At 39.4% G+C, this 26,226-nt stretch overlaps 1 protein-coding gene across 1 annotated transcript in view; it reads left to right on the plus strand.

The window, feature by feature from the left end:
- Positions 1–216: 216 nt before the first annotated feature.
- The window catches only part of IL16 (interleukin 16), a 32,132-nt gene continuing 6,122 nt past the window's right edge, over positions 217–26,226 (plus strand). Inside the window, exons 1-14 of the mRNA XM_037395190.1 lie at positions 217–672; positions 10,234–10,370; positions 11,037–11,169; positions 12,877–12,946; positions 13,403–13,545; positions 15,655–15,765; positions 17,132–17,246; positions 17,457–17,530; positions 17,634–17,847; positions 18,941–19,058; positions 20,240–20,372; positions 21,198–21,285; positions 22,018–22,493; positions 24,925–25,066. Coding sequence (XP_037251087.1) covers positions 304–672; positions 10,234–10,370; positions 11,037–11,169; positions 12,877–12,946; positions 13,403–13,545; positions 15,655–15,765; positions 17,132–17,246; positions 17,457–17,530; positions 17,634–17,847; positions 18,941–19,058; positions 20,240–20,372; positions 21,198–21,285; positions 22,018–22,493; positions 24,925–25,066 — 2,323 coding nt within the window. The 5' untranslated portion in view covers positions 217–303. The remainder of the gene's footprint in view (positions 673–10,233; positions 10,371–11,036; positions 11,170–12,876; positions 12,947–13,402; positions 13,546–15,654; positions 15,766–17,131; positions 17,247–17,456; positions 17,531–17,633; positions 17,848–18,940; positions 19,059–20,239; positions 20,373–21,197; positions 21,286–22,017; positions 22,494–24,924; positions 25,067–26,226) is intronic.

Here is a 26,226-nt window from a genome sequence, read left to right on the forward strand (position 1 = left end):
ATGGAAGCATCAAAAACATTTATTAAAAGCACTCCATTGTGCTTGGGGAGCATGAGAAGAGAATAAAAAGGTGAAGGAGAATTTAGTAGAGCACTGCACAGAGACAGAATTAGCAAGTCATGAGATACCACGTGGCTGTTAGCAGACTGAAAGGCTCTGTTGATTCAATTTATTCATTAGGGCTTTTCAGTAGTGTAGGTTATTAAGTGGGAGAAAGTGGGGTATATTACAACATACTTTTTATATTTCCTTTCCTGGAGGATATTTAGCACCAGAGAAGCAGAGAAAGTTACTGAAAGTAACATGCCGCATAAATGGGAGAACGACAGGAAAAAGAGCAGCACCACCAGCTCTCTGAAGATGGATCGAAAGAGCGATGCTGGGAACAGGAAGTCAAGAAAGTTTCGCTCCATTTCAAGATCACTTATACTTTGCAATGCCAAAAACAGTGATGACGGGTCAAGTCCTGATGAGAAGTGCCCAGATCCCTTTGAGATCTCTACCAGTTGGGGTCAAGAGGATTTTGACTGCTGTCCTAGAACACAACTACCATGCACACCAGAGACAGAAGACAGCCCACCTGATCCTCCACTTGTGATCACCAACATGGTCCAGTCCAAAGCTGCGGCAAATGAGAACTGCAACAACATGAGAAGAAAGCTAATCATCAAGGTAGGCAGCTTGGTGCAGTATATCGTAATGTTTCCCATTGCAGTAGTTCCTAAATGGATTAATTCATATTTCTCAGAAACATAGGATTCTACTTGGCTTTTTCAGAGCCTATGAGCCTGCAGTGCTCCTGCTCTGTATAAACAGCATGAAAATGTATTAGCTTCCCTGCTGTGCTGTTGCATCCTGCTGATTGACGTTCTGCTGAAATCAGTGACTGCTAGGCCACTTTCAAGTGTATTCAGACTAGCACAGCTGGTGCTTTCTACCTGCAGTATAGTATTCAGCTCAAAATATAAAACTGTCGCTATGGTATAGTGCATTTGTAAAGTGTGATAGCATGAGATCTATCGAGCTATGCAAGTATGAATTATATTAATACGATGAAAGACCTAGGAGATTCAGCAGGCAGATTGTTCTTTCCTTCTGATTCAGGAAGGAGGTAGTGATGGCTCTAAACCTACTAGAGATATCACTTTTTCCTAGGGATGTAAGAAGTCTTAACAGCCTCATATTGCAACATTATTCTTTAATCAAGAAGTAAGTACGTTAACTCTACTGTTCTGAACAATTTTTCAGTCTGAGCAATATACTTTAGATTCCTTTAGAAAGTTCCTTTTCAGTGACATATCCTAATTTTCCCACTTCCACTCTACCTGTTGGCATGACGTGTAGAAGGGACCTCACTGCAAGTATGACGTGTTTTAATACAGTTTGTGTACTTCTGGCACTTTACTTATTATATGCCTTTTACCTGCGCAAATAGTGGCTTATGTGAAAGAACTGATCCTTTCACCTAGAATATTTTTCTTGTATATTCTATTTTATTTTGCATACATTCAATAGAAACTGGCTAAAACTAGACCTCTACAGCTAAACATACAGTGGTACTGAAAATGAGAATCTCCCCTTACCCTTGGAGTTTCATGCTAATGAACACAGTGTGCAGCCCAATATTGCAAAGACTGCAGCAGAACAGAGCTCTGGATGTGAAGTGTTTCAGCCCCTGGCAAAGTCCCAGCATGAGGACAAAAACAAGCCAACATTCTATTACATTCTGACAGAAAATATAAATAGCTGACACTGACCCAAGTCCCATAATACACTCAGTCACCTGCAAAACCATCCACCTCCTTCCTTTTGGAAACAGTCCATATGCACTCTGCTGATTTCCTTCTGCAAGCAAAGTAGCTGGCCTCTGTGGACTCCCCCCTCTCTTAACAAAGCTGAAGCACTTTAAGTGTGTGTCAGATGCCACATTCTACTTGATTCCATACCTTCAAAATACGCAGGGCTCCAATAATTGTTGTGATACATATATGAAACTACTCAGTATCTGTAAGTTTAGGTCATTTGCTTCTATAGTTGGCAAGCAGCTCAAACAGGCATCTGGGGAGCAGAGTAAGTCTCATAACTAATGCTATTGCACAGATAAAATATAACTGCTAAGGGCATAAATCCACTGTTAGGCTGGAGTGTTAGTGTCCCTGAACAGGATGGGTCAAGACCCTGGATGGACGGTGACATATAATTATTCAGCAACTGGTTGATTACAGCAGCATTTGGGTTGCTTAGTGCCATTGTAGACACTGGGTACATAAAATTCCCTCTCTGGCTGTCATACCAATGGCTAATCTTCCATACCTCTCAGTGTCATGGATCAGTGAGTGATTCTAAAAAGTCTTATAACTTGCTAAACAGGATGAAATTTGGTAACAGCTACAATGACCTTATCTTGTACAACTGTTGCTGAGGCTTTGCTGTGTATTAGGAAAGCAGTGATCTCTGTCTTCCATATGGCATAAGCCTGTCAGAACAACCTTCCTGTACAACGTGTCTTAGAGAGCTTAAGCTTAAAACCTCTCTCTTTAAAAAAGGAGTCAACAACCATTTTTCAAGTCCCAGTGTGACATTCACTCTCTCCACGTGACACTTCCAAAATTCACGATGTGTGACTCAGAGCTGAAGGATCCTTGTCTTTGTTCAAGAAAATTGATTCCATTCTTTCTGTGGTGTTGCTGAGGATATTCCACTAATATTCTGCTTTCCAGTGCCTGCAGCCCTAAGCATGACTCTGAAGGTGCTAATAACTCCCACAGAACTGAACAACTTAATTTTTGCTGTCACATTGTAAGGAGAGAAGAATGTTTAAAAGTGCTGCGTGATTTAATGTTCCCCATGCATTTCTTCTCCAGACCTAAGGGGGAACCTGGAACATCAGTATTCCAAACACTAGTCCTCTGTTCTGTTCAAAAACTTAAGTATCTCTCTGAGCCATGCTGTGCCAATTGCATGGGACTGACTGTAAGCAATAAGCCATGAACATATCAGTGTTTCAGGACTTCTGCAAGTGCATGAGAGGCATGTTTTGCTGATTCCAAAATCTTTAGGACCCCAAAGAATAGTCCTATGTCCCATTACTAACAGTATGAGAAACTGGATGCTACTTACAATCAGGATAGGAGAGGTAAGAGGAGGATTTTTGAAGAAAGGGCATCTATCCATCATGACATCAATTCCTTTCATTTCAGTCTTCAATAGAAAATGTTGCTGTAGCCACTGAGGGAAGCACAGCAGCATGAGCACAACCTATATCAAACTACAGAGAATCCCCACAGAAAGACTTCGTTCTCATTGCACTACCTGTAGAAAAGACTTTGAGCTGGAACTCAGACCTTATTATATATACACCAGAGAATTACAGAAGGCTTAAATTCTGTTGATACCAGGTTTTACTCATTCTTCTTTTCAACAAAATATGCACAAGTTTTGGTGGCAATAGTACTACACTGATTGAGGTGGGACTACAAGTTGACGTTTCTCTATCATCTGACTCACAGCACAGTGCTAGCATGTGTATGTGAAGGGACCACAACCTTGCATCTCAGGTAAATTGGGCTCATATAAGGAGTATTGCAAAGATTGGCCCGAAATGCAAAAAAAACGACTTGTACCCTGTGCAGGTATTTTTGTTTTTAACTGAAGCATCCATAGCCTGCATTTATGCCACTAATGCCCCAACAGGGCAGAGGATGGAAAGTATTTAACTGTAATGCTGCCTACCACTTTTACTGTGATGATATGTGGGCAGCACCAGAAGGGGTTTTGGTTCATAACTGCATCTTCTAGGCAACTTCTTTCCAAGAGTATATGGCACAGTGGCACAGTCAACATGTGAAGCTGCAAGCACTGACCTTTCATCTTCCGGTTTAACCCCAGCCAGCAACTAAGTACCATCCAGCTGCTCACTTTGTAACAGGTGGAAGGAAATAAGGTTGAAACAAGACTTAAATAGGAGCCCATCAACAACTCTTCAGTGGTTCATTACATTCAGGGCAAAAACCTCAGTCAGTGCTGTGTCCATGTGAACTATGCAGTTACCTCAGGCATTTGGGTGACCAGATGGTCATTCACATCCTGCCAAGACATGGCACTATATGTCGCATAGCCTCCCCCACCGTGTAACAGTCCTTAGCAGTTATATCCTTCTTTGACCTCAGCCTACCCTACTGTCACAGATTTCTCACTTTGCTGCTGGAGTCCTATTTCCAGTCATTTTTTTGTCACAGAAAAGCCACTGCCATGATGTGCAGAGAATGGGAGAAAAGAGGAGATAATGTGGGAAAAGGGAAATGGAGCAGGAAGAGAGAGTGTGGAAATGAGGAAACAGTTGACCATGGAGCACTTTGTGAAGCAGGGGAGGAGAAAGCAACAGTCAGGAGCAGTGAAGGAATCATCCGTGCAGCAAAGCATATCAACTATCTGCTCCCCGATTCCTATCAGATGACACATTCTTCCTTCTTCTCTGTGTCCTCAGCACATTTTGTGCATTGCAACAACAGCTTCATTCATCTATATATTGCTCAACAGAAAGGCAAGTAGAGACGTTCCCACAAGGGCTATCATTTCATGAACTTCCAAGCCATATCTCTCCTTCTGCCCAGCTGATTGTACAGACAGCTGTAGGAGCAAATAATACGTCACCATACATACCTAGGCAAAGAAAAGCTGTATCAAAATCCTACAGCACATCACAGTTTATGGTTTGTGAGATAGCACCTCACAATCTCAGTTTGATCCATTAATCTCTACACTCTCTTCAAAGTATCTCCTTTCATTACATATTCTAAATAACATATATTCCCCCCTCCCTTCTCTAATGTACTATCAGCAACAATAAAATAAAAGTCTTTTAAGTAATTTGTTTTCTACGTGCCAATATTAAGTCATATTGACTATTGCTCATTGCATCAAGAGCACCCAGGACCACGTGGGTGTCACTTGTTCAGCTAGCTCCCAGACCACCTAACTTCCAAGATGAGGTGTGCTTGGTCTGGTATGGACAGAGCTGGAAAGCCAGCTTGTCAGTGTAAAACCAAGCAGATCTTTGCAGTTTGCTTCTCACAAAATAAGCAATTTTCAGGTGGCCTGAAAGAAAAAGAAAACAAAAAAAATGTAAGCAGCATCTGATTCCTTGCACACTGATGCTGCAAACCCTGTGGCAGATGGCCTTGCCTGATCAGGCCATTACAAGGTCTGAAACTATGCCAGTTATAGGGAGAATGGACAGGAGTAGCTTCTATCAACTATTCTTCAGAGAACAGCAGTCTGCTGGGTTTGAGAGCTGCTTCAGGAAGCATTCCATTACCTCTTTCCTGCACCACCAACACCGTCGGAAGCACCCAGAGTTACCAGCCAGGGGGGCTGGTAGCAGGGTTAAACATCATCTACAATAAACAATAACAGGGAAGAGCTGACTTTATGCAAACATTGGATCCAAGCTGATCTGACTGCATGGCTTTAGAAACTTCTCTGTCCTTGCTTCCTTTGGTCCTTGTCCCTCTGCTTGGAGGGGAAAAAAGCAAAAGGTCATTTTTTCTCCCTTGGTCATCACCAGAATACATTAACTCGCCTTTATGCAAACACCAGTTAGTTGGCCCTTTGGTACTATGACAAACGTTATGGCAACAGACTGTAATGTCTCAAACACGAGCCTATGGGCAGAATGGAAAAACAAAGCCAGAAGAGGAGACTGCATTTATTTAGACATTTACGTGTTCTCCTCCCTTTTCCTACTTGTTCTATCTTTCTGTCTTCCCAGCCTTCTTGCTTTTGTGACGCCAGGGCCATGTTATCCCCAGAGCAAGTTGGGAAAGAGGTTGTTATTTTAAGATAGTGTGTGCTGCAAAATGCAGGACAGGGCAAAGGCTCACAGGAAAACATAACAAAGGCCAGATGATGGGTGAAAATGTCCCTCTGTAACATCAGATGTGCTGAATCGTCTGTCTAGGGCAGAAACTTCATCTAATGCCCTGCTTCTTGCATCATGCAAAGCTTTCTAGCTTCTGCCATTTTATTAATTGCAAAGGGAATATGCTGCTGGGAAAATGAATCACACCTACTATAAATATTTTGAAGAGACCAAGGCATCAGCTAGGGTAAGTTAGAATCGGTGGAGTCAGGTCAGTTTATGCCAGAGAGACTCTGGCTCTTTCTCTGTTAGAACTGATGCAGAAAAAAATGCTTGTTGAAGAAAATCCTCAGAGACTGTATTCTCTTAATCTTCCACTTGGAAATCCCAGCCATTTCACAGTCAGGAGGTCAGAAAAGCTAAATATTTAAATTCATTATTGTACTGCTGTTCATATTTTTTTTCATTTTATTTTTTTGTCTTTTTTAAAAAAAAGTAGTCAATCACCTCATTGTCATATGCTTGGTTAACTGAGTCAAAGACCTTACTTGAACTAGCCTTGTATAATACTTTACTTCATTTCAGACAATCCAACTACTGTGTCTTACGTTAAGAGTGCACAAAAGTTTTTCAGTTTTCCACAGATGCCATGGTTACCCTTATTTCTAAACAACATCTGGAATTAGATGTTTTGAGATGGGACTCTGGGCTAGCAATATCTAATAAAAGCATGAAGGAAAATGTAATCTTTTAAATGGCAGACAGAAAAACATCCTCAGAAGCTTTGTATTTTGCATGACAAAAAAAGGGGAGCAGGAGGACAGAGCTGGCCTGGACCTGCAAATTACTTTTCCAGAGCTAAACACATGAAAAATTAATCTACTCTCACCTGTGACAAAAATGCATTCAAGAAGGCTCTTGAACTCCACCTTTATTTTTTATCTCTCAGCCAAACAGATAAATTTTAGACAATTTTTGCTTATAATGCACTCCCACAGACTTTCTTAATTTTGTTTTCACAGTGATGAGTGGATATTATGATGCAGATACAAGTTTCCCTGGTGTCTTGAAGTGCTTGGTGGCAAAGAGAGATTTTATTCACTGGCAGCAAACATGCATTTTGTTTTAACATATGTTCTGATAATGAGCAGGTAAGGTTGACCTGGAATCCACCTGCCAAACCTGCCAACCTTATTTTAGCAAATTTTCAGCATTCACTACATTCAGAGCTATAAATCACCTTTCAAAATAAGCAGGACAGTTTAAAACCAAGGAGGATACAAAATAAATACTGTCTTTACTCTTGGAACCATCAACAGTATTTATATGTGTAAAATAATAAGTGAGACAAGAAATAAAAGATACTAAAGAACAAAACCCAAAGCAAATTGACTGCTGGCACATGAATTGGTCAAATATTTATTTTTCTAAAGAACAGCTTTTATGAATTTTCTGTCATGTCGCAATAACTTGGATGTGAATATAGTCTTCTATATCCAGGACCCAAAAAAGTGCAGATGCTGACAACATACAGACATTTTCCACATGTCCCTACAGCCCAATAAAAACTTTTTTTTTTTTAAAGTAATTCACATAAATGAATTGCAGAAACGATTGACACACAGCTTATTTGAAATATAGCCCAACTTGGTAAGACGACTACAGATTTAAACAAAAATTGTTCTCAAGATTGTTCTGCAGTGCACGATAAATTTAACCTCTACTTTCCTTCTGACTAAGTGCATGCAACTTGTTGCTCTTGGAAAGAATATTCGTATCAGTTTTTATTTTGTGTAATTTCACATGTATGTCCCAATACAACCCAGAATTTTCAGCCTGGCGTGTGTCCCATTGTATAAAATACAATGTCTTCCCCAAAGAACTTACATGGTGCTGCAATGCAAAACCTCAGAGCCAAACCCACTGCACTCTGCAGTGTCCTGTGAAACTGTTGAGAGCCATATAACTACTGGACAATTAATTACGAGGATTTTTATAAACACCATGAACGCAGCAGCTATGTACTGTGAACTAGTTATAGGAAGGGCATAAGCATGACTGTAATCTTAACAGAGATGAGTTGGGGACAGTCTGAAATGGCCCACCATTAAGTTAAAATCAAGAACAAAATGAAGCATGGAGAACAGCTGCGCGAAGTTCTCTGTGTGTGCCTCACCAGTATCTGTGAGAAGAAATATAGATATTTCATGGGAGCAGTACACAAGAGTAAGGACTCCTAATGAGATAAATTGGCAAGTCCAAACTTGAATTCTGACTACAGAAAAAAAAAGTTAACAATTCTTTGAAAACACTGACTCTATCATACAATTATTCTTTAACAACAACCTGAATCCACAATCAGCTGCTATCTCAAAATACTTAGCCAACTAGCAGAATAATTTCCTATCTTTAATATCTAGCTTATATTTCTCATGTTTCGGAACAAATACACTACCATACTGGAAATACTGTGAGTTTAATGGATGCTTCATGTATGCAGAATCTGGCCTGTAATTCCTTACTGATACTTAAAACAAAGGACCAATGCAAACAAACAGAAAAGGTAGCTCACATTTTTTGCTCCTCAAGATCTGACAGTTTAAGACATCAGAATTCTAATCTTTATTTTGTTACCATGCCAAAGACTTCAAAGCACTGCCATAAGATAAAAAAAGAACATAACATAGTCCTGGTTTCAAGTATGTATTTCCCAAGATATTTACCTTGGGTGAAAAGTAAATATAGAAGCTCCAAAACTAATATTAGAGTTTGAACAAACTGGTTTAAAATAGAATTCTGTCCATGCTTATACACTTACCCATTACTCACTAGAAGCACTCTTCATGAACAAAAGAATCTTCGTAAAATGCAGACACTCCTCATTAATGGCAGACAATCTGGAATGCAAATAAACCCAGAATTAGCAAGTCAGTCAATACGAGTACAGCTCTTACCCATTACCTACTGAATTCAGCCTGAAGTGAGCCTAGGACTGGTTAAATATTGAAATTAAATATTTCATTTACTCACAGCCTTAGATTTACTCTGGCAGGTTTCAGAATGGGAGCCAGGATTCAACAGTCAGCCTGGAAGATAATGACTTTTATTGACATTGCTGTAAATTTGAAGTTTGCGTTTTCTGTCAGTCAGGTATGATGTGATCCCTATTGATTTGTGGTGAAAGGGCATAATGATTGTAACCCTCAGGGCTAGATGAACTCTGCTTAGGGCAGAAATGAAGCCCTACGGATGGTAAAGAAGGTGGTTACACAGTTTTCCTTGTGCTGTCAGAGAATTACAGACTGCTGGCAATAGTTCATGCCACTCTGACCAGGGGACCCAGAAGCAATGCAGACAGTTGACCACTGCTATATTTTGTGGCCTGTCCTAACATATGAAATTTGCCTCTCCTTCAGAAATCTATACCTCAGTCATACAAATCTCTTGGGAACAAGCCTGGATCCAGGATACACTGAGAGCCCTCTTCACTTTGTGGAGTATGGAGAGGCTGGCGAGGGCAGAGGAGGTGGGTTCAGTTGGGAGCAGAATGAGTGAATATTTGAATCAGGAGATTTACTAAGCAAATAGAAAATAAATTATGTGCTAACTTTCCAGCTTTCCTTGTCTCTTTAGAACATTGAAGTGTCCACATGTTTGTGCTACAGGAGTGTATTTCCTAGACAAATGTGCTGTCCTTCACATGCTTAGTCAATCCATTCTTTGCTTTGCTTACTCATATGACTTAAGAAACTATTTCTCTTTCTGTATGGCCATATGTTAATGATTCATAAATGTGTCAAAAATGTGCTTACAATTAGTCCTCCAGATGCAACACGCAGACTACAGCAACCTCAACCAGTCTGGGGTGGACAAAGAATCCTCCACTGTTGCAGTCCTCTCTGCTTCCCCGCCCCCACTTAACAAAGTCAGCAGCAGGGGTGGAGCTTCTAGTGGTTTTATACACTTATTTTCCATTTAGATCTCTTCTGTTTTCCAGAGTATTTCCTTTTCTGACATATGTTTATTTTCCTCCCTGTCTTTTCTTATAGTAGCTCGCATAGGCAAAATTTATCCAGTTACTATGAAAAGTCTGTTATCTGTTCTCTTCCTCTCTATGCAAAAGGACACTATTCTAATATCTCTTGTAGCCAGAAGCCACTGAAGTCCTAAGGAAAACAACTTTTTTTAAACATTGACTCTATAATACAATCATTCTTTCACAAGTGCACACTGTTAAAGACCTGTTCCTGTTCTACTTGGAGGCAATCTAAGATCATTTTCTGTATTTCATAAAAAGGCTCAGGATGAATGGAAGTAACTTTTAATGTCTTTGTTACATTTTCTTTCATGCAACCTTTCATCTTCTGAATCAGGACAGCTGCATATGCAGGCTGTGTACAACCACAGGGAACAGCAGCTCAGGAATCAAACTCTCCAGGAGTCCGAAAAGTGCATCTCTCTGGAAAGGGTTCACAGGCAGCCACGTGCCTGCCGGAGGCACAGCAAACAGGTACAATGCATATGGAGTCCACAAGCTTATTAGGGAGCCATTTGTCTGCACGGATTTTGCATGACCTGCTTTCTGTGACAAGCTATGCCTAGAAGCTCATTTTCAGAGAAAGGCAACGATGTTTGGGAATCATTTCTTACAATGTTTCCAGTTGGAGAGACAGGTCAAGATTCTAGAAAAATAAAACTGTAACCATTCAGGAATCTAATGCTTCTCAATTACACTAAGAAATAAAACCTGGAAGATGAAAGATTGTACATAACATCAAGTTTCCAGTGTTTTCCTAGTTGCTCTATTGAAGGGCAACGTAGGATGTCACCAGCTTAGCAAGACCACTGGAAAGCAATGTCAGCCAAAGTTCCTGGAAAGAAGTAAAGCGTATAGTCTCTGATCAGTTTGCATATGCAAGATGGTGAGAGGGGAGAAATATTTTGCCTGGATGTAAGACATATGTGGACAAGCAGCCGCTGATCATCAGGACTGAGCAGAAGAGAGCAGCAACAGGGAAAAATCTTAGCAGGCGGCAGGCTTTTTCAAAAGCAAAGGGAGGGTTGCAGCAGACTTCTCAGTTAGTGAGATGTATAGCACAATGGTGCCATATTGTTCTTTGTAAAATGCTATGTGAGCATGTTCTTTTTTTTTTTTTTTTTTTTTTTTTTTTTTAAGGGATGGTTGTCTAAGCCCAAGGGACGAACTGTTAACGCTAAGTGGACAATCACTTAAAAATCTGTCCAGAAAGGAGGCTGAATCTCTCATTCACCCAACAACACGGCTGGTGAACATCATGATGGCTAGCAAAGTAAGCATGAAACTTGTGGTCCCCTCCCACAGCTGTGGGGTGATTTGGCATTTACTTGAGAGAGAAGGGGAATTTGTGCATCAGACATTTAAAGATCATGGTTTTGCTCTTCCTGACAAAACCCCAGACCTCTTGTGGTCAGACTCTGGTGACTTTCAGCATAGCTTTTCCCCAGATAAATAGAGGCTATGGGAAGGCCAAGGCCCTGGGAAATTTTAGCAAGGGCTGTACAACCCTTTCTTTTATACACACATAGCATGCCAATGTTAATACTCCATTTGGAAGCTGAGCAAAGGCAGAGGTGGATTTAAGGGAAGACGCATGAATCCAGAAGCCAGAGAGCAGGCTCTGTACTGAAGTTGTTTCATGGATCTAGGATCTATAGCCAAAAAAGTCCCATGGTGAATGTTACTGGAGTTTGCTACAGAAAGAGAGAAACAGGAGGCAGCATTAACAGGTCAGCAACCCCAGATTATCACCAAATCTTTCAGTGGAAAACCCTTTTGATCTTCCTTTTCACAGAGTCCATTTCATTGGATTAGACACACTTCATTTCAGGCTTCTTGTCCTCTCATCTCCACCAAAACTAGATGACACCAAAGGCTTTTCACTTGCAAATTCTGGAGGAAACTTGAGGATGAGGGCTGGACAGTTAGTCCCCTACCACACATTTACCACTCTGAAGACAATAGAGCTCAGCCAGAGATTTGTTGCAGGCTTCAGACCTTGATATTAATGGAAAAAAGCACTTTCTGCTCATTATCTCCACATGGGTCATACAGAAAGCTCTGCTATAATCCTAGACTGAGAAAACACCCTTGGCCGGAGCGGCTATCAAGTCCGAATGTACCTCTTTCTAGGACAGCAGTGAACTGTCTCACCCAGATGTCTGCTGGATTCTGCCAAAATTTTTGTTTACTTTCTCTCCTTTGAATGCCTAAGTGTCCAGAGATGAACTACATTACATTTTTGCAGCATAGTACCACTCAAGAGGCAGCCAGGTGAACTGTGCATTTAAACATAAGCCGACACCAAATTAATTAAGGGTTAATAGCAAAGGCTTTTCAAGCTAGCTAGCTTTGTAAGAGAAACGCTCCAAAATACTTTTCAAAATGTTTTTTTAAGGATCTTCTCTGCATTTCTTATTCTGAAGTGTTGCCTAGGGCCATGGGACTGGAAAGCCCTAGTATGATTTTGCTACTTGGCAATGCTTCCACCTGCTGTCGAAGAGGAAAATTATCATTCATTAATTCTTGTATCCCCAAATAGCACTACTAAAGTCAGGCTTCTGGAAAAAAGTGTTTGTCTTGGTTGGCTCCAGACAGATTAGAACATACAGAACCTGCTCTGATGCTGCTCTTGTGGCCTTCCTAGTCCCTGCAGAATATTGCTGAGCATAATTCTTACATACATATATATATATATATAAGCCTGTCTGAACCCACTGGGGGTGTGCAATTAATTTCCCATCCATTTTGATTAAAGACCAGAATCTATTTCTATGTTATTACCTTGGCAAGTTATAACCATTTTTATACCAAAGTTTTGAGCTGCATCCTTTATTATCCTATTTACTTTAAATTAATTTTGCTCCATATTTTTTGATTCAGGTTGAAATTTGTGCAAAACAAAACAGGAGAAATTTTGGTTTTAAGCTTAGGTCACTTTTGAAAATTTCTTGCATTGCAATAGTCTTTTTCTTTTTAGGAAAGGCCAATCCAAAACGGTTTTCTGCACAGTAAAGCTGTATGTCAACGGACTCGCAGTAACTCAACCAGTAAGTTGCAAAGAAGTACTTTTTTCTTCTGTAATGCTCAGGGAGTGCACAGCACAGCACATCATCATGCGATGATACTGCACTGTTGAAAGAAACTGCAGCTGTTGTCCCAAGTTAGTCTGGGATCCTGAGCTAAGAATTTCTGATGCATAAAAGCATCAGCTTTTATATTCACAATACCCTACAGTCAGATGTTTTGTGCATAAGCATTCAATTTTACTTTTTTTAAAGTGTATTCTAAGTAGGCCAATGCTCTTTTGGGAAAGAAAGTTTGCTTTTTACTATATTTAACACTGACGGGTATCCCCAAAGTGAGGACTGAAAAGATCACTCCCTCCACAGAGAGATTTACAGCAGGAAAAAGAAATGTCTAAATAACATTTACCTGATAAAACGAATGTGCAGAAACGTTCAACACTTGAGAAATAACCCAGCCTCCGTCCCCACAACTGACAGGTGTCAACCCGTACTGGATCGGGGAGATGGACTGCGCTGCGCCGGGGAGAGCCGTGCCCTTCAGAGACCGCCAGCCCCACACGCTCCACACCAGCCGCAAATCTCTTTCCCAGCAGCTGGACTGCTCCGGAGGGAAAGCCCCAGTAAGTGCTACGGGAACTCATCTGAAAAACAGACAAAACTGTCCCCAGTAAGAATCTCTCAATGACCTTGGCAGTCACTTTCCCGCCAACAGCTACCTTTCCTTGCAGGCCCTGCCAGGGAAGGGGACATTGCCTCCTCGAGCTGGAGAGCGGGAAAAGCTCTGTGCCAGCAACACCCCATTTCTTCAGCAGCTTCTCCCTCCCATTGCCCCAGCAGTTTTTATGGTGTGCGGAAATCCTGCTGTGTGCTTTGCACCTCCTCAGAGCTCACCGCTGGGGAGGCTCTTCCCGGGCATCTCTTGCCGCTGGCCCTGGAGACACTCTGTAGACATGGCTGATAAAACCCCGGCCTGAGCTCTCGGCCCCACTGCCGTGAGCCTCCCAAGTCGCCTCTGCTGGCTCAGCCATGGCCACAGGCAGGTCTGGACTCACCTCAGGGCTGGTAGTGGCTGCCCCTGGCTGCACAAGGCGTCCCGCTTTCTGCCCCACAGTGAAGCAGACATAATTAAAGAACTCATTAGTGTAGGCTAGAGACTGATGGCCTCTTACTTTCCAGATGGATGCCAGCAATTCACCAGTGGCTGGGGGAGTGGAGGCTGGGCAGGGTGGAGAAGGTGTGGGTGTTTATGGCTGAAAGTCCTGTGGCTGAAGCCTGCAGTGAGGAGATGGAGGTGAAGCTCCTCACACTCAGCTGCCACTCCTTGCCCTGCCTGAGGGACTCACTGCTCCTCCCCTGCCTTTTCCCGGCCAGCCCCTCAGGTCAGGGCACCACAGCCCAACCTAGGGCTGTAACAGGGTGTGGAGGTGGCAAACTGCAGTACAAACCCCACCAAACAACACCAGTGCAGACAGATCGACCCTCGGGGATTTGCTGGGCTGCCTCCTGCTTGAAGGTCCTGCATGGCAGACGCTGCCTGTTGGTAGGGGATCTTCAGTGGCATCCTGGGTTTGGGTATAATCACCCGCCACACGTAGAAATACAACATACACCCTCTCACACAGAAGCAAAAGAAACCTGAAAGCTTCCAATTTCAGATTCAGAAGCAACGGAATGAGCAATCACCCTCATCCGTCAGAGGTATACTTTTTGGAGAGGAGGCTTTTGGTATGGCACAGACATTTCCCTCTTAATCACGTTCCCAGTCCCATGTTGAAAAATAATCTTGTTTTCATGTCAAACCTGAGACTTATTTTCTTGCACATACAGAAGCTGAAATTTTGGCTGATGTTTCACATGCTTCAACACCTGTTGGTTTCACTTTGCTGCATTAAAAAAAAATGCGTTGAACTCTCTTGGGCTTGTAATGAGTGCAATTAACTCTGGCCCTGGTGAACCTCATGCATAGTTAGCTTTAGGTAATGACTTTTGCTAGTGCTTAAATTAGTTTGTAATACCCAATTCTGTGTTCAGGTAGGAGGCTTTTATTAAATATTTAATTAAAAGGTTCATTAAAATTAGTCCAATCTCAGGGACTGGAGTTAAGAAATCCACTGTCTGTGGAACGGAGAGAGGAAGAGCACTGAGAAATTGCTTACCTTGGTTATGAAGCAAAAGGGATGTGCTTCATGTCTCTCAGCTGTAGAAAGAAGCCTATGATGTGGCTTAAGAGAGGCAGCGCAGGGTAGTTCACAGTCTGAAGAACATTTTTGAGCACTAATTCATATTTTGGGGGAAATGCTGAAAACAGGTTCTATTTGTCACAAGATTACTTAGTCACAAGGTGAAGGAAGGAGTTAGAATTTCTTGTTCCTTAGTTCAGTTCTTAGAGGCAAATACGATATTTGTTTAGGAACCCTAATGGCCACAAATGGGATTTTGGCATGGAGAATCAAGTGAGAGCAGAAACATATCTACACCATGGCACTACTTCAAGGGCCAACATTCTAGTTTATTTTTAGTTTAGTCACTGTGGGACAATTTCAGTGAGCAGTGATTGTCTGAATAACAAGTGGCTTCTGAAAATTAGAGAGAATTGATTTTTTCAAAAACACAACTTTAGTACCATCAGTCATAAGGAAGACAATTTGAAATAAACAAGTTGTCTTAATGTATGTCCAAGAATTTCTGGTCCTGCATTAAAATGTTACATATTTTTTTTATGTTCACAGGCAATTTCAAGGCCATCTAGATCACTAAGTACAGCACAGCTAGTGCACACATCCTGTGGCTCACAGGCTTCAGTCATCTCAAACATTGTATTAATGAAAGGACAAGGGAAGGTAAGATTGCCTCTGTTGATTTACCAGAGAGTTTTACTTCATTTCACAAATGCAATCTGTAAAGTGCAGAGATGTGACTTCAGGTATTAAGGTTGCTACTTCTGGGTTGCCAATTCACATCCAGGCTTTGCCAGAAGTGATTAGTTTTTGTTCACTTGCTTCTTAACCTTCTGAAGTATCTTTGCTAAAGCAGTCTTCAGGTTCTAAAAACACAACCACATCAAGCTAGCAACACCAACACTGACATTCATTGCTACCCTTTTGGGCAGCTGGAGATAGGCTAGAAATCATAGACTGCGTATCATCCGTAAGCTGCACTAGCACAGTGACCTTAGAGCTTCCTTCAAGTCAGTTTTGAACATAAAAACAGTTTTGTTAGGAAGGAAAGTGAAAGCTACCAGGAACACACAAGACCTCAATAAAAACCAAACATCTGCAAAATCCACAGCAAAGTCTGGAGAAAGACAGAAGATAGTCGTATCTACAAAAGTAATGTCACTGAAGATGCTTAAAAAGAGAATACAGAAACTATGAATTTAAGCACATAGCTTTTGAACTTGATGAATAAGGTTCTGAATTTGTTTGTTAATAACTTTCTCAGTTAAAATATTTAATATTTCATTTATAACTATTTAACCTGTGAGATGACTCTCAGATATAATTCCATGAAGTATGACCATTGCCATCATTTACAAAATAATGATTTGTTGTCTATATTTTGGGAGCCTACGAGGATGCCATCAGCACAGTAATTTCACTTTTCATTTGAGGGATGTTATATGGCTTGAGAGCTGAAATTCAGTCTTGTAACATCTTTCTAAGTGCAGCAGGTGATGTTTGACTTTACAAAAGGGGAGGATGGGCAAAGAATAAGTAGATGAGAAGTTATCTACCTATGAAGGTCTACTGGTGGTGTTTAAACTTACAACACACATTAACTCTGTTTGGTAGAGGGTGAGAGAAAGCTATCTCCATGAGACCTCTGTCTGTGTGTCTGAAATTAGTAGTACTATCAAGATCTTATATGGTGTTTTTTATCAAACTCATATATGGGAAAAAAAATTAAGGAGAAGAACATCTAAATTTATCTTTCAAGGTTGCTTATTGATTCAAGAACAGACACAAAAAGAATAATTTAGACACCTTCCTATGTGTTTATAATAGTGAATGAATTGATTGCAAAAACCAAAAAGCAAATCATGAGGGTATTCTGCTGAAATTTTCATTTACTTTTGCTACTGGCACATGGCTGACTTTTTTCATGGATTATACTACTCTGTTGACTACACTGTCCAGAAGAAACTGTACATGAATCATTATGAGACCTGAACATGGGCTGTCACACCGTTTTTCTTCCATAAATTAGGGTTTGGGCTTCAGTATTGTTGGAGGGAAAGACAGCATTTACGGACCTATAGGCATCTATGTCAAAACCATCTTTCCTGGTGGAGCTGCTGCTGCTGACGGAAGGCTACAAGAAGGTGGGAAATCCCCCTCTCTCCCTTTTCTCATTTCCAAAGAATGATACCTAAAGGCAGATTAAAGTGAAGGTGAAATGAACCATAACTGTCTTTTACAACTGCATCCATTACCGCATTTGCAAGAGTCCTTTTGAGTACGTGTATGTATCATATAACTTACTGCATGATATAGTAATAGTAATATAGTACAATTTTTCTCATTGAAAACAGGTGATGAAATCCTGGAACTGAATGGAGAATCCATGCACGGATTAACACATTATGATGCTTTACAAAAATTCAAGGTTACGTACTCTCCTTCCAAATCAGTATCTGTCTACACACAACATGGGTGTGAACTCAGCCCATTCAATCATTCATTCATTCATTCTCTTTTCTTTCTAGCAGGCCAAAAAGGGTCTTCTGACACTTACAGTCAGGACAAGCTTCAGCACGCCTCATTCTGCTTCCAGCTGTCTGTCACCCCACTTGTGTCAGTCACTGAACTCCAGTACATGCATAACTAAAGAAAACAGCTCTTTCAGTTCAGAAAGTGCAACATTCTCATTAAATGCTACAAAGCCCAATGACAGGGTCATAATGGAAGTTACCCTAAACAAAGGTAAATGCTAAAATTAACTGAGCACTGGGAAACAAATCACTGATTGACAAAACACTGTTCATTTGCTCTCTGAATGTCTTTCCTCACTAACCTGATTCTTTTCCTGAACTCAGTTTTTTTAATACACAAAATCAGATCTTGGTGCCTGTCAGTGCTAACAACTATCTATCAACAGCAGGATTTTGAGGGCCATCTGTCCTCAAGAGCCAATCATTCATTTTCACTCAAGCATTACATTCATATCCTCCATGTGAAAAAGTAAACCTCTTGGCAACAACTACCAATTATTAAGCACATTATGCAACTCTTACCCATAATTATGCAAGCAGTTAATTTAATTCTTGAAAAGCTTAAACCCAAATAAAATACATATTTATACCCTGTGCTTCTTTCACCTCCAAGTGTCATCATCTTCTATTTATAAACAACCACTTGCAGAATGAAATAAACTTTAAAATATGGCAATATCAAAACAACAAACAAAGCAAAGTCTCGATGAGGTAACAGTATGACTTACCAAACACAGAGTATGGGATCTGACATCAGAGTGATTGTCCAGAGCAAAAAAGGGTAAACTCACAAAGATCTTAAACTGTAATATATAAAACAGAAAGGGGATTAACATGATATAGCAAACAATAGCCACATATCCTAATTTTTGTTTGGTTCCCCACTCCCCCACTTAATTTTTGTTCTTCTTTTCTTTTTTTTTTTTTTTTTTTTTTTAATTATGTCTCCTTGTAAAGTCATTTGAATTCTTCTGTAATGACAGATAAGTTTGCAAAATAAACCTGCATTGCATTGTGTCTCTGACACACCAGTAGTGAATTGTAAACCAGATGTGGGAACTCCAGAGGCAATATTCATGTGCACTACTTTAATCGTGCGGTGGGGGAGAAATAGAAAGAAAAAAAAGAAAAACCAAACGAGTAGGAACTGCAGCTAATATTGAACACGAAGCGCTTGTGAACACAAGACTGGTTCTGGTTTGTATAGAAAAAAAATAATAAATCGAAGACAGTTTTTAAAAAGGTCTCTCCAATGGTTTCTTTTGACAGTTTATGTCTTTTTTTATTACTATTAATTCTTTCAGAGCCAGGTGTTGGCCTTGGAATCGGGTTATGTAGCATCCCTTACTTCCAGTGTATTTCAGGGATATTTATTCACACACTCTCGCCAGGCTCAGTGGCACATATGGATGGGAGACTCAGGTAGGATGAGAAAGTGTCTTATGTCACAAGCTTTTCATTGTTCCATTTTATAGGTTTATTTTTGACCTGTTTGGGTAGGAAATCATAGTGCCTTCTGGGAGTTTTGGATTTAAAGCATATGCACTATTTGAGGGTATGAGCATGTGTATTTAGGGTATGTGGGATTTTCAGATATACAGCAACCTGGTGAAATTATTGTCTCTTGTCCAGGCTGGACTAGTCTTGAAGTTCTTAGACAAGCTTATAGTATTCTTCCTGGAGAAGATTTACAGATGAGAAAGTATCTGGAAAAACCCAAACATATGGCATAATCTGGCTCGTTTGAGCCCTAGCTTTTCCTGATACAATCTCCTCTAATTCTATCCCTTCTTGCCCAATAGAAATACAGATTTACTGAAATAAGCTTTAGTGGGAGTGTAGAAATTCACCTTGTAAGATTTATGACCAATTAGTAGTGTTGAACATATTTAGAATTTAACAGAATACAGGATTTTCAATGAAGTCTTTTTGATTTAACTTTAGGTCCTCTGTAACACTCCTCTCTACATGCCTAAGACTTTAGCTGAAAGAACTGTGGTCTTAAACTATTCGAAAAATTGTATTATACGAATCAGTTCCTTCAGTCAGTCTCTTAAAGTATGTGAATATTTGCAGTAGAACAGAGAAAGACAGTCTGAGTTTCCATGTGGGCCAAATTTGGACTTCAACTAAAAAGATTCAGTCTAGCAGGATTACTATAGTTTGTCATCAGAATTTTTCTATTAACAAGTTAGTCACATGTAGCAGAAACATAATGTCCTTTCTGAACTTAAATAACACTAGCAGACTATAAAGATGTGAAAAGTGAAGGGTTAACTTGAAAGGAAGGAAAGATGTAGGTGGAAGCAGCAGCTGAGCTGCATACAACAGAAAGATCAGAGCCACAAAGTGTGCATAGCTGAACATTAAGAAAACTCAAAGGTTGCATGCAACAAGGCAGTTAGATCAAAAAAACCCTTGATGTCCAACTTGTTCCCATTCCATTTTATGTAACAGGAACAGAGACATAGCCACATAATCTGTGATCAAATTAGAGATCGACCACATGAATCTGCTTTTTGTATATTTTCACATGGGTGAGACAAGCTTGGGAGAAAATCTGTTTTGTTTACATCCTCACTTTTTTTTTAATATCTCTGTAGGTGTGGAGATGAAATTATTGAAATTAATGAAGCTTCAGTACAAAATACAACTCTTAATGAAGTTTATGCTGTGCTAAGCCATTGCGATCCTGGTGCAGTGCAGATTATTATTAGCAGGCACCCTGAACCACAGGTAGTACACTTTGTATTCTTTCTGACTTTCAATAAAGCACATATTGAGAACTATGTCTAAGTGAGGAAACAGGTGCTAATTTAAAACAGGTGAGAAAATGTTGATAACAAAGGTGCTGATCTCTTTATAAGCATTGCTGCACACAAATGCGAGACATGCACTATCTTAAATATATTCATGTAAGATTTGCAGATCACAGTCTTGCATGAGTTTCTGTGCTGTGAGCAAGGAAACCACAGAAATACACCAAAAAATATTTCTAATGCAAGAAAAAAATCCCAATAATAAGAAAATAATTTGAAAGAGGGAACATACCCCTGCAAAAAAGAAAGAAATGTTTATACACCCATCTTTCAGTAATTAAAATGTAGGTCTTGCCCAGCCGCTATTTATAATTAAATTAAAGCATATTTTTCTTGCAAGATTTTTCTACAAAACACTTAACACCAAATACCATATAAATGATTATCAAGTCTAAATTGTTGTATAAATTATAATGAAAGTGTGATATTAAATTATCTCACACTGGTAAATCCAGAACTCCACTTCTAGTGAAATATGCAAAAGAACATTTATCTTTGAAAGATCCCATTTAATCTAAACAACCAATATGAACAGCATATCCATTGATGTACTTCACCTTATACTGGAATATATACAAATATTATGGTGTGCACTTAGCTTTAAAATTAACTGATATGTGATATAACTAGGTATATTCATTTCCATTAGAGGACTGAAATCTTTGTGAAAGGAAAAATTTTTATATGTGACTCATCACTCCACAGCAATCTCATGACAGTATAATGCCATGGTATTTCATAGGTGTCTGAGCAACAACTAAAAGAAGCTGTTGCACAAGCTGTAGAAAACAACAGATTTGGAAAGGAGAGACACCAATGGACTACTGAAGGTAAAGGAATAAGTGCATTCACTGAGACATGGTAATTTTGACTTGAAGATCTATAGAATCAGTACATGCTTTATTAAAATCCTTGGTAACAGTTAAGTAACCCAAGGCAGAAAGGAAGAGGAGAAAGCCTTACAGGACAATGCTCCTAACGTGCCTCCTAAGATACATTATCAGAGGGATGAGAAAAGACAGCATCTGTCTGATCACCAGAAAAAAATTTCTGCAAACTTCCTCTCAGTGTTGCTCACCCTTTCCAATTCATAACCCCTGCTTAAAGCTTTTCACAGCTGTCAGTAGGTGACAGGACTATGACACAATGTACGTGATGTCCTGGGGACCGCTTGTTGATCTCCTCATAAAGATCATATGCAGTCATGCTTAGAGCTATTTGCCCAGTTTAGATATGACACCCTTCCACAGTAACATATTGCAATGATACGCCCTTTAAGTGTCCTCATTTCTTCTAAAGAACCAAAGGTAATGGAATCACCATCAACAAAACTGTACTGCTGAGAGTATATAGATAGATAGATAGGTATAGGGAAAATGTAACATCATTTTGCTGTCCAAGAATGTAACTGTTGACTTTTCGATCAACAAGCCTTTAGTGCATAAATTATATCTTTGCATCAACTGATGATGGCATTTAGCTGCAAATTTAATCACCTGATTCTCAGAAGCCAGCCCTTTGAATATATCTGAACAGACATTTTGAACATGTTCCTGACACAGGTGTTAGAAAACTGGAAACCAGTTGGCATGGAAGACACCCGTGTGAAAAACATATTGAAAGGAATGCTGCTCATTGCAACCGCAGGACACAGAAGCTAATGACCCGCTCCATCAGTGACAGCAGCTACAACCCTAGGTCCTCATGTAGTAACGGTGCTGCATACCAACTGACTGACTTGAAAGCAAGAGTACATAGCATTGATGTACCAATTACCAGACAACCTGGCCTGCTGTACTCATTGTCTGGTAATAATTCAGAGAGAAATTCCCCTCCTACTTGTAGTGAGGGAGGTCGATCCTTGCAAAACACTAAGAAATCATCAGAGATCCTCGTTAGGAAACCTAAATCATCAAAGCCCAAACCTCCACCAAGGAAATATTTTAAACAGGACTGCACATGTAATGACCAGTGTAACACAGACAGAAAAGGAAAGCTTGTATCGGAAGTGGCTGTATCACCTTCTGCAAGTGTTCAGGTAAAGCAAAATTTGCAAAATTTGTCTTGTGTTTGCCTGTTGGTGAGGCAGGGGAAGGAGGAAGGCAAAGTGACTTAGTATGACGTCAGGAAGAAGGGCAGGGATGAAAGAAAAAGTGTGTATAGAAGGACTGGGGGAGAGGGATGAGGCTCTTCTGTTTTGAAAATAGCACAATGTTCAAACTAAGGTCAGAAGGCAGAGAAGCATCTGAAGGAAATTTTCTTCCATACCAGGAATCTGAGTTAAAATCTCAGTGAGAACAGCAGCAAGAATGAATTTGAGTCCCTCACTGTCCTTGCTCGTGAACACGTGCCACTGGTGGTATCGAGCACTTTCTGGTTCCGTAGAGACCAGGACAGCTATGTGCTCTGGGCTGGGACTGGATGGGTTTGTACAGCCTCTGAAGTCAGACTGGTATGGTTCGTCCTAACCTCAACACTCACAGAGTCAAATCATTCATGAAGTAGAGAAGTTGTGAAACAATTTCTTTGTTTCAGTAGTGGATTTTCATGGGAAGAAAGCACTAACGTTATATACAGAAGGTAATCTTAGGCTCATAGACATTTCTTGAGACTAGGAGGTACTAAATAAACTAATTTAAATTGTTTGGCACATATATTTGTTGATGAACCTCAGTATTTGAAAATTGAGTGTATATTTGTACCTTACCAAATTTCATTTCCCTCTTTTATATAAAATAAAACAGAAAGTGTTTCACATTTGCATGTGTGAGGGATTGTGAGATCTGCATGTTGAAATAAAGTTGTGGTTTGTTTAAAAATGAAACCTCTTTCCCCTAGGTTTAGTAATAACGCCAGTAGAAATGAACTGATCTCAATGCAGTGCAAAACCCCCAAACCAGCTCCCAAGCTGCAGAGATAAAATGATACAGCTCAGACTGAAGTCCACATATAATGCTAATACCCAAGAAATTTTCAATTCAGCACCTCATGTAAGGTCATTCTTTTACCATCCCCTCAGAAGACAGCAGTAGAAACATTCATCAACAGCTACTAGAAAATCAACTTTCAGAAGTAAAATTCAGGGCAGTAAGTACTTGTACTTACCACTGCATGCAACTTACTATTCTTCAGTTATTTTAAGTTATAAGGAGAAAAAAACCTAAAATTCAAAACAAATAAAGTCTACAAAAAGTCAAGCTCTGTTAATGAAAACAACTTCCTCCAGTAAAACAGTCTTATATCTTGGGGTGATAGCTCCTTTAAGCCCCCAAGAGAGAGGGTTTCTTGCCAGAATGTATTTCAGATCATTAAGAGAAGGTTTTATTACTGCTTTTTAATTTTTTTTAACCTTTATTCCCCAAACATGTTGCATTAGTCAGTTTGAGGCCTGCATACCACAGTTTTATGTGGGGGTTCTGTGGACTGTAAGGTCGCTTTTTCATAATGAAGAATGCTTAACTGATTATTTTCGACTGTGCTTTAAATCACATCAGTTAGACGGTAAGTATAACTGCCATCAGTAAAGAGTAAAATCAAAATGTATCTTCATAGTGCTACCAAATTGTCTACTCCACTTACTGAATGTCTGATGCCCATATCTAACAGCAATAGAACACCAGGGCAACTTTCTAGAAGGACCCTAGTAAACAGGGGATGGAGAATGGAGGAAGGTTCTCCTAGAATAAGAAAGTTGTATAACAAACATGACCCCATTACAGAAAAGCTAAGAAATTGTTAAATTACTCATTTTTTCAGGACAATCTCATTTTTCCAGACCTTCACTCTCTGTCCTGTTTGGTTTTGGTTCCTATTAGTAATCCTGAAGCTTAACTACATAGCAGAAAGCACTTCCAGCGTCACAGCAGAGCAGATGTAACTTGGTGTCATTGCTTACAAGGGAAGCAAGTAATTCCAGAACATGTGTTAATGATGTTGAAAGTGGCATTTACTGCAACTTCAAACTAATCCTCTCACCCTATGTTTCCAACAACAAAAAAAAAAAAAAAAAGGGAGAGCTCTGAAACCACAGTAACAATTTACTTTGCCCAGCTTGTGCTTAAGGTCAAAAGGCTTCAGAAGAAAAGTGTTTCATATGAAGCTAGAGGAAAGTTGCTTGACTAGTTTGCAAAAGTCTACTGAATGGCTAATTTTACAAAAATTGAAAATTATAATAAACTCAAAGACTGCCTATTATAAAGTTCATTACTAATTTTTTGAGATGTTAATTGAATTTTTTCATAGTCTGTTTACAAGTGTAACCATAAAATATCATGCCAGCACTCTTGAAATATAGAACAAATTAAATCCAATGAGGATTACATGCCAAGCAGAAGTGAAAGCTTGATTTCTATTCAATATATCTTATCAGATTAAAACTAAATGAAAATAAGGGTGGTTTTTTTCAGATTCATATATAGCGTGGTTTGTGTAATTACATTCTGACATACTTCTATTTCCTGTTTGTTCAGGAGGAAGCTGAAGAACCAATGCTAGAGGGACATCAAACTGATGTAACCCACCGTGTCTTTACCACTTCTCCTACAGCACATGATACTGAACACATAACTGCTGTTCCACTGGACAGAGATCAAGAAAGAAAAGCAAACTTAGGTATGTTTAATTCCATGAACTTTTCTTTGCAGCTAAATGTAGCATTTAGTCTGGATTCCAAAATGGGTATGAGCTGACTTTTTCTTTTTCTTTCAACATAGACTTCAACACATATCCATAAGTTTCGGGGTGAACAGGTGAAATTTCAAATTATTGATTAATCTTTGAAAAAAGGGAAACTATATTAAAAGCAGCATAACAGATGATTTATTGTAAAAAAGTGTTTATGGACAGGTATACTATTGCTGTATTTTTTTCAGATGAAACTGTTTATTTATATTGAAAAACTGATATTAAAGGTTAGTTTTAGCATTTCTAAAGAACATTTTTATAGTTTCAAGGCTGGAGTATTACCATGGTACAAACCACTGATGATAAGTTAATATTTTGTTGTGCTAGTTAGAATTAAGGAAAATTAGTGTTAAGGGAACTAGAAAATCTCAAGAGGTCTCTTACAACCTCTCTGTAATTCTGTAACACCTGGCTCAGATAATTAAAAAAAAAGCCTTAATATTTTTTTTTATTTACACTAAAGCAGATAACAGTAACTGTGCAACTGTGCACAAAGGTCTGCTGCCATTCAGCACTACCATGTCTAATACTAAAATGCTTAATCAATCTGTAATGTAAAAAATATTCCTACATTAGAATTAAGTTTTTACTTACTAGAAAAATACAACTGGAAACGCCTGAAAAATTTAAGGAAGCATAAATATTAATCAAAGATCTTAATGGGAGAGTCTTTTTAGAGCCGGATATACTTATAAAGTTATGAAAGAAAAAATATTTTTTAAAGAATTTACTGTAACACCAGCTTTTTCAATAGGCTACAAACAACATTGTAATTTTAGCCATTTTAACTGTTATAGCCTGTATCATGACATCAGCACCCAAGAAATTCAGGTTACCTTTAAAAGTTGCAGGTCCTTTAGAAAAGGAATCTTGTATATAAGCACAGAAGAGCCTTGGTTTTCAGTTAATTTCAGTGTCAGGATTTGACAGATCAAGAGTCATGAATTTTAAACAAGTTTAAACTTTTTAGAAACTTAAAAAAATACATATTGGAAGGTTGAATGGAATTCAAATTTAATGAGTTAATAACAACGCATGTATAAGGGATGATGGAGAAGTAGGAGACTTGCTTATAATCAATGTTTCTC

This window comes from Falco rusticolus, chromosome 7 (assembly GCF_015220075.1).
Source record: "Falco rusticolus isolate bFalRus1 chromosome 7, bFalRus1.pri, whole genome shotgun sequence".
Taxonomy (NCBI): Eukaryota; Metazoa; Chordata; class Aves; order Falconiformes; family Falconidae; genus Falco; species Falco rusticolus.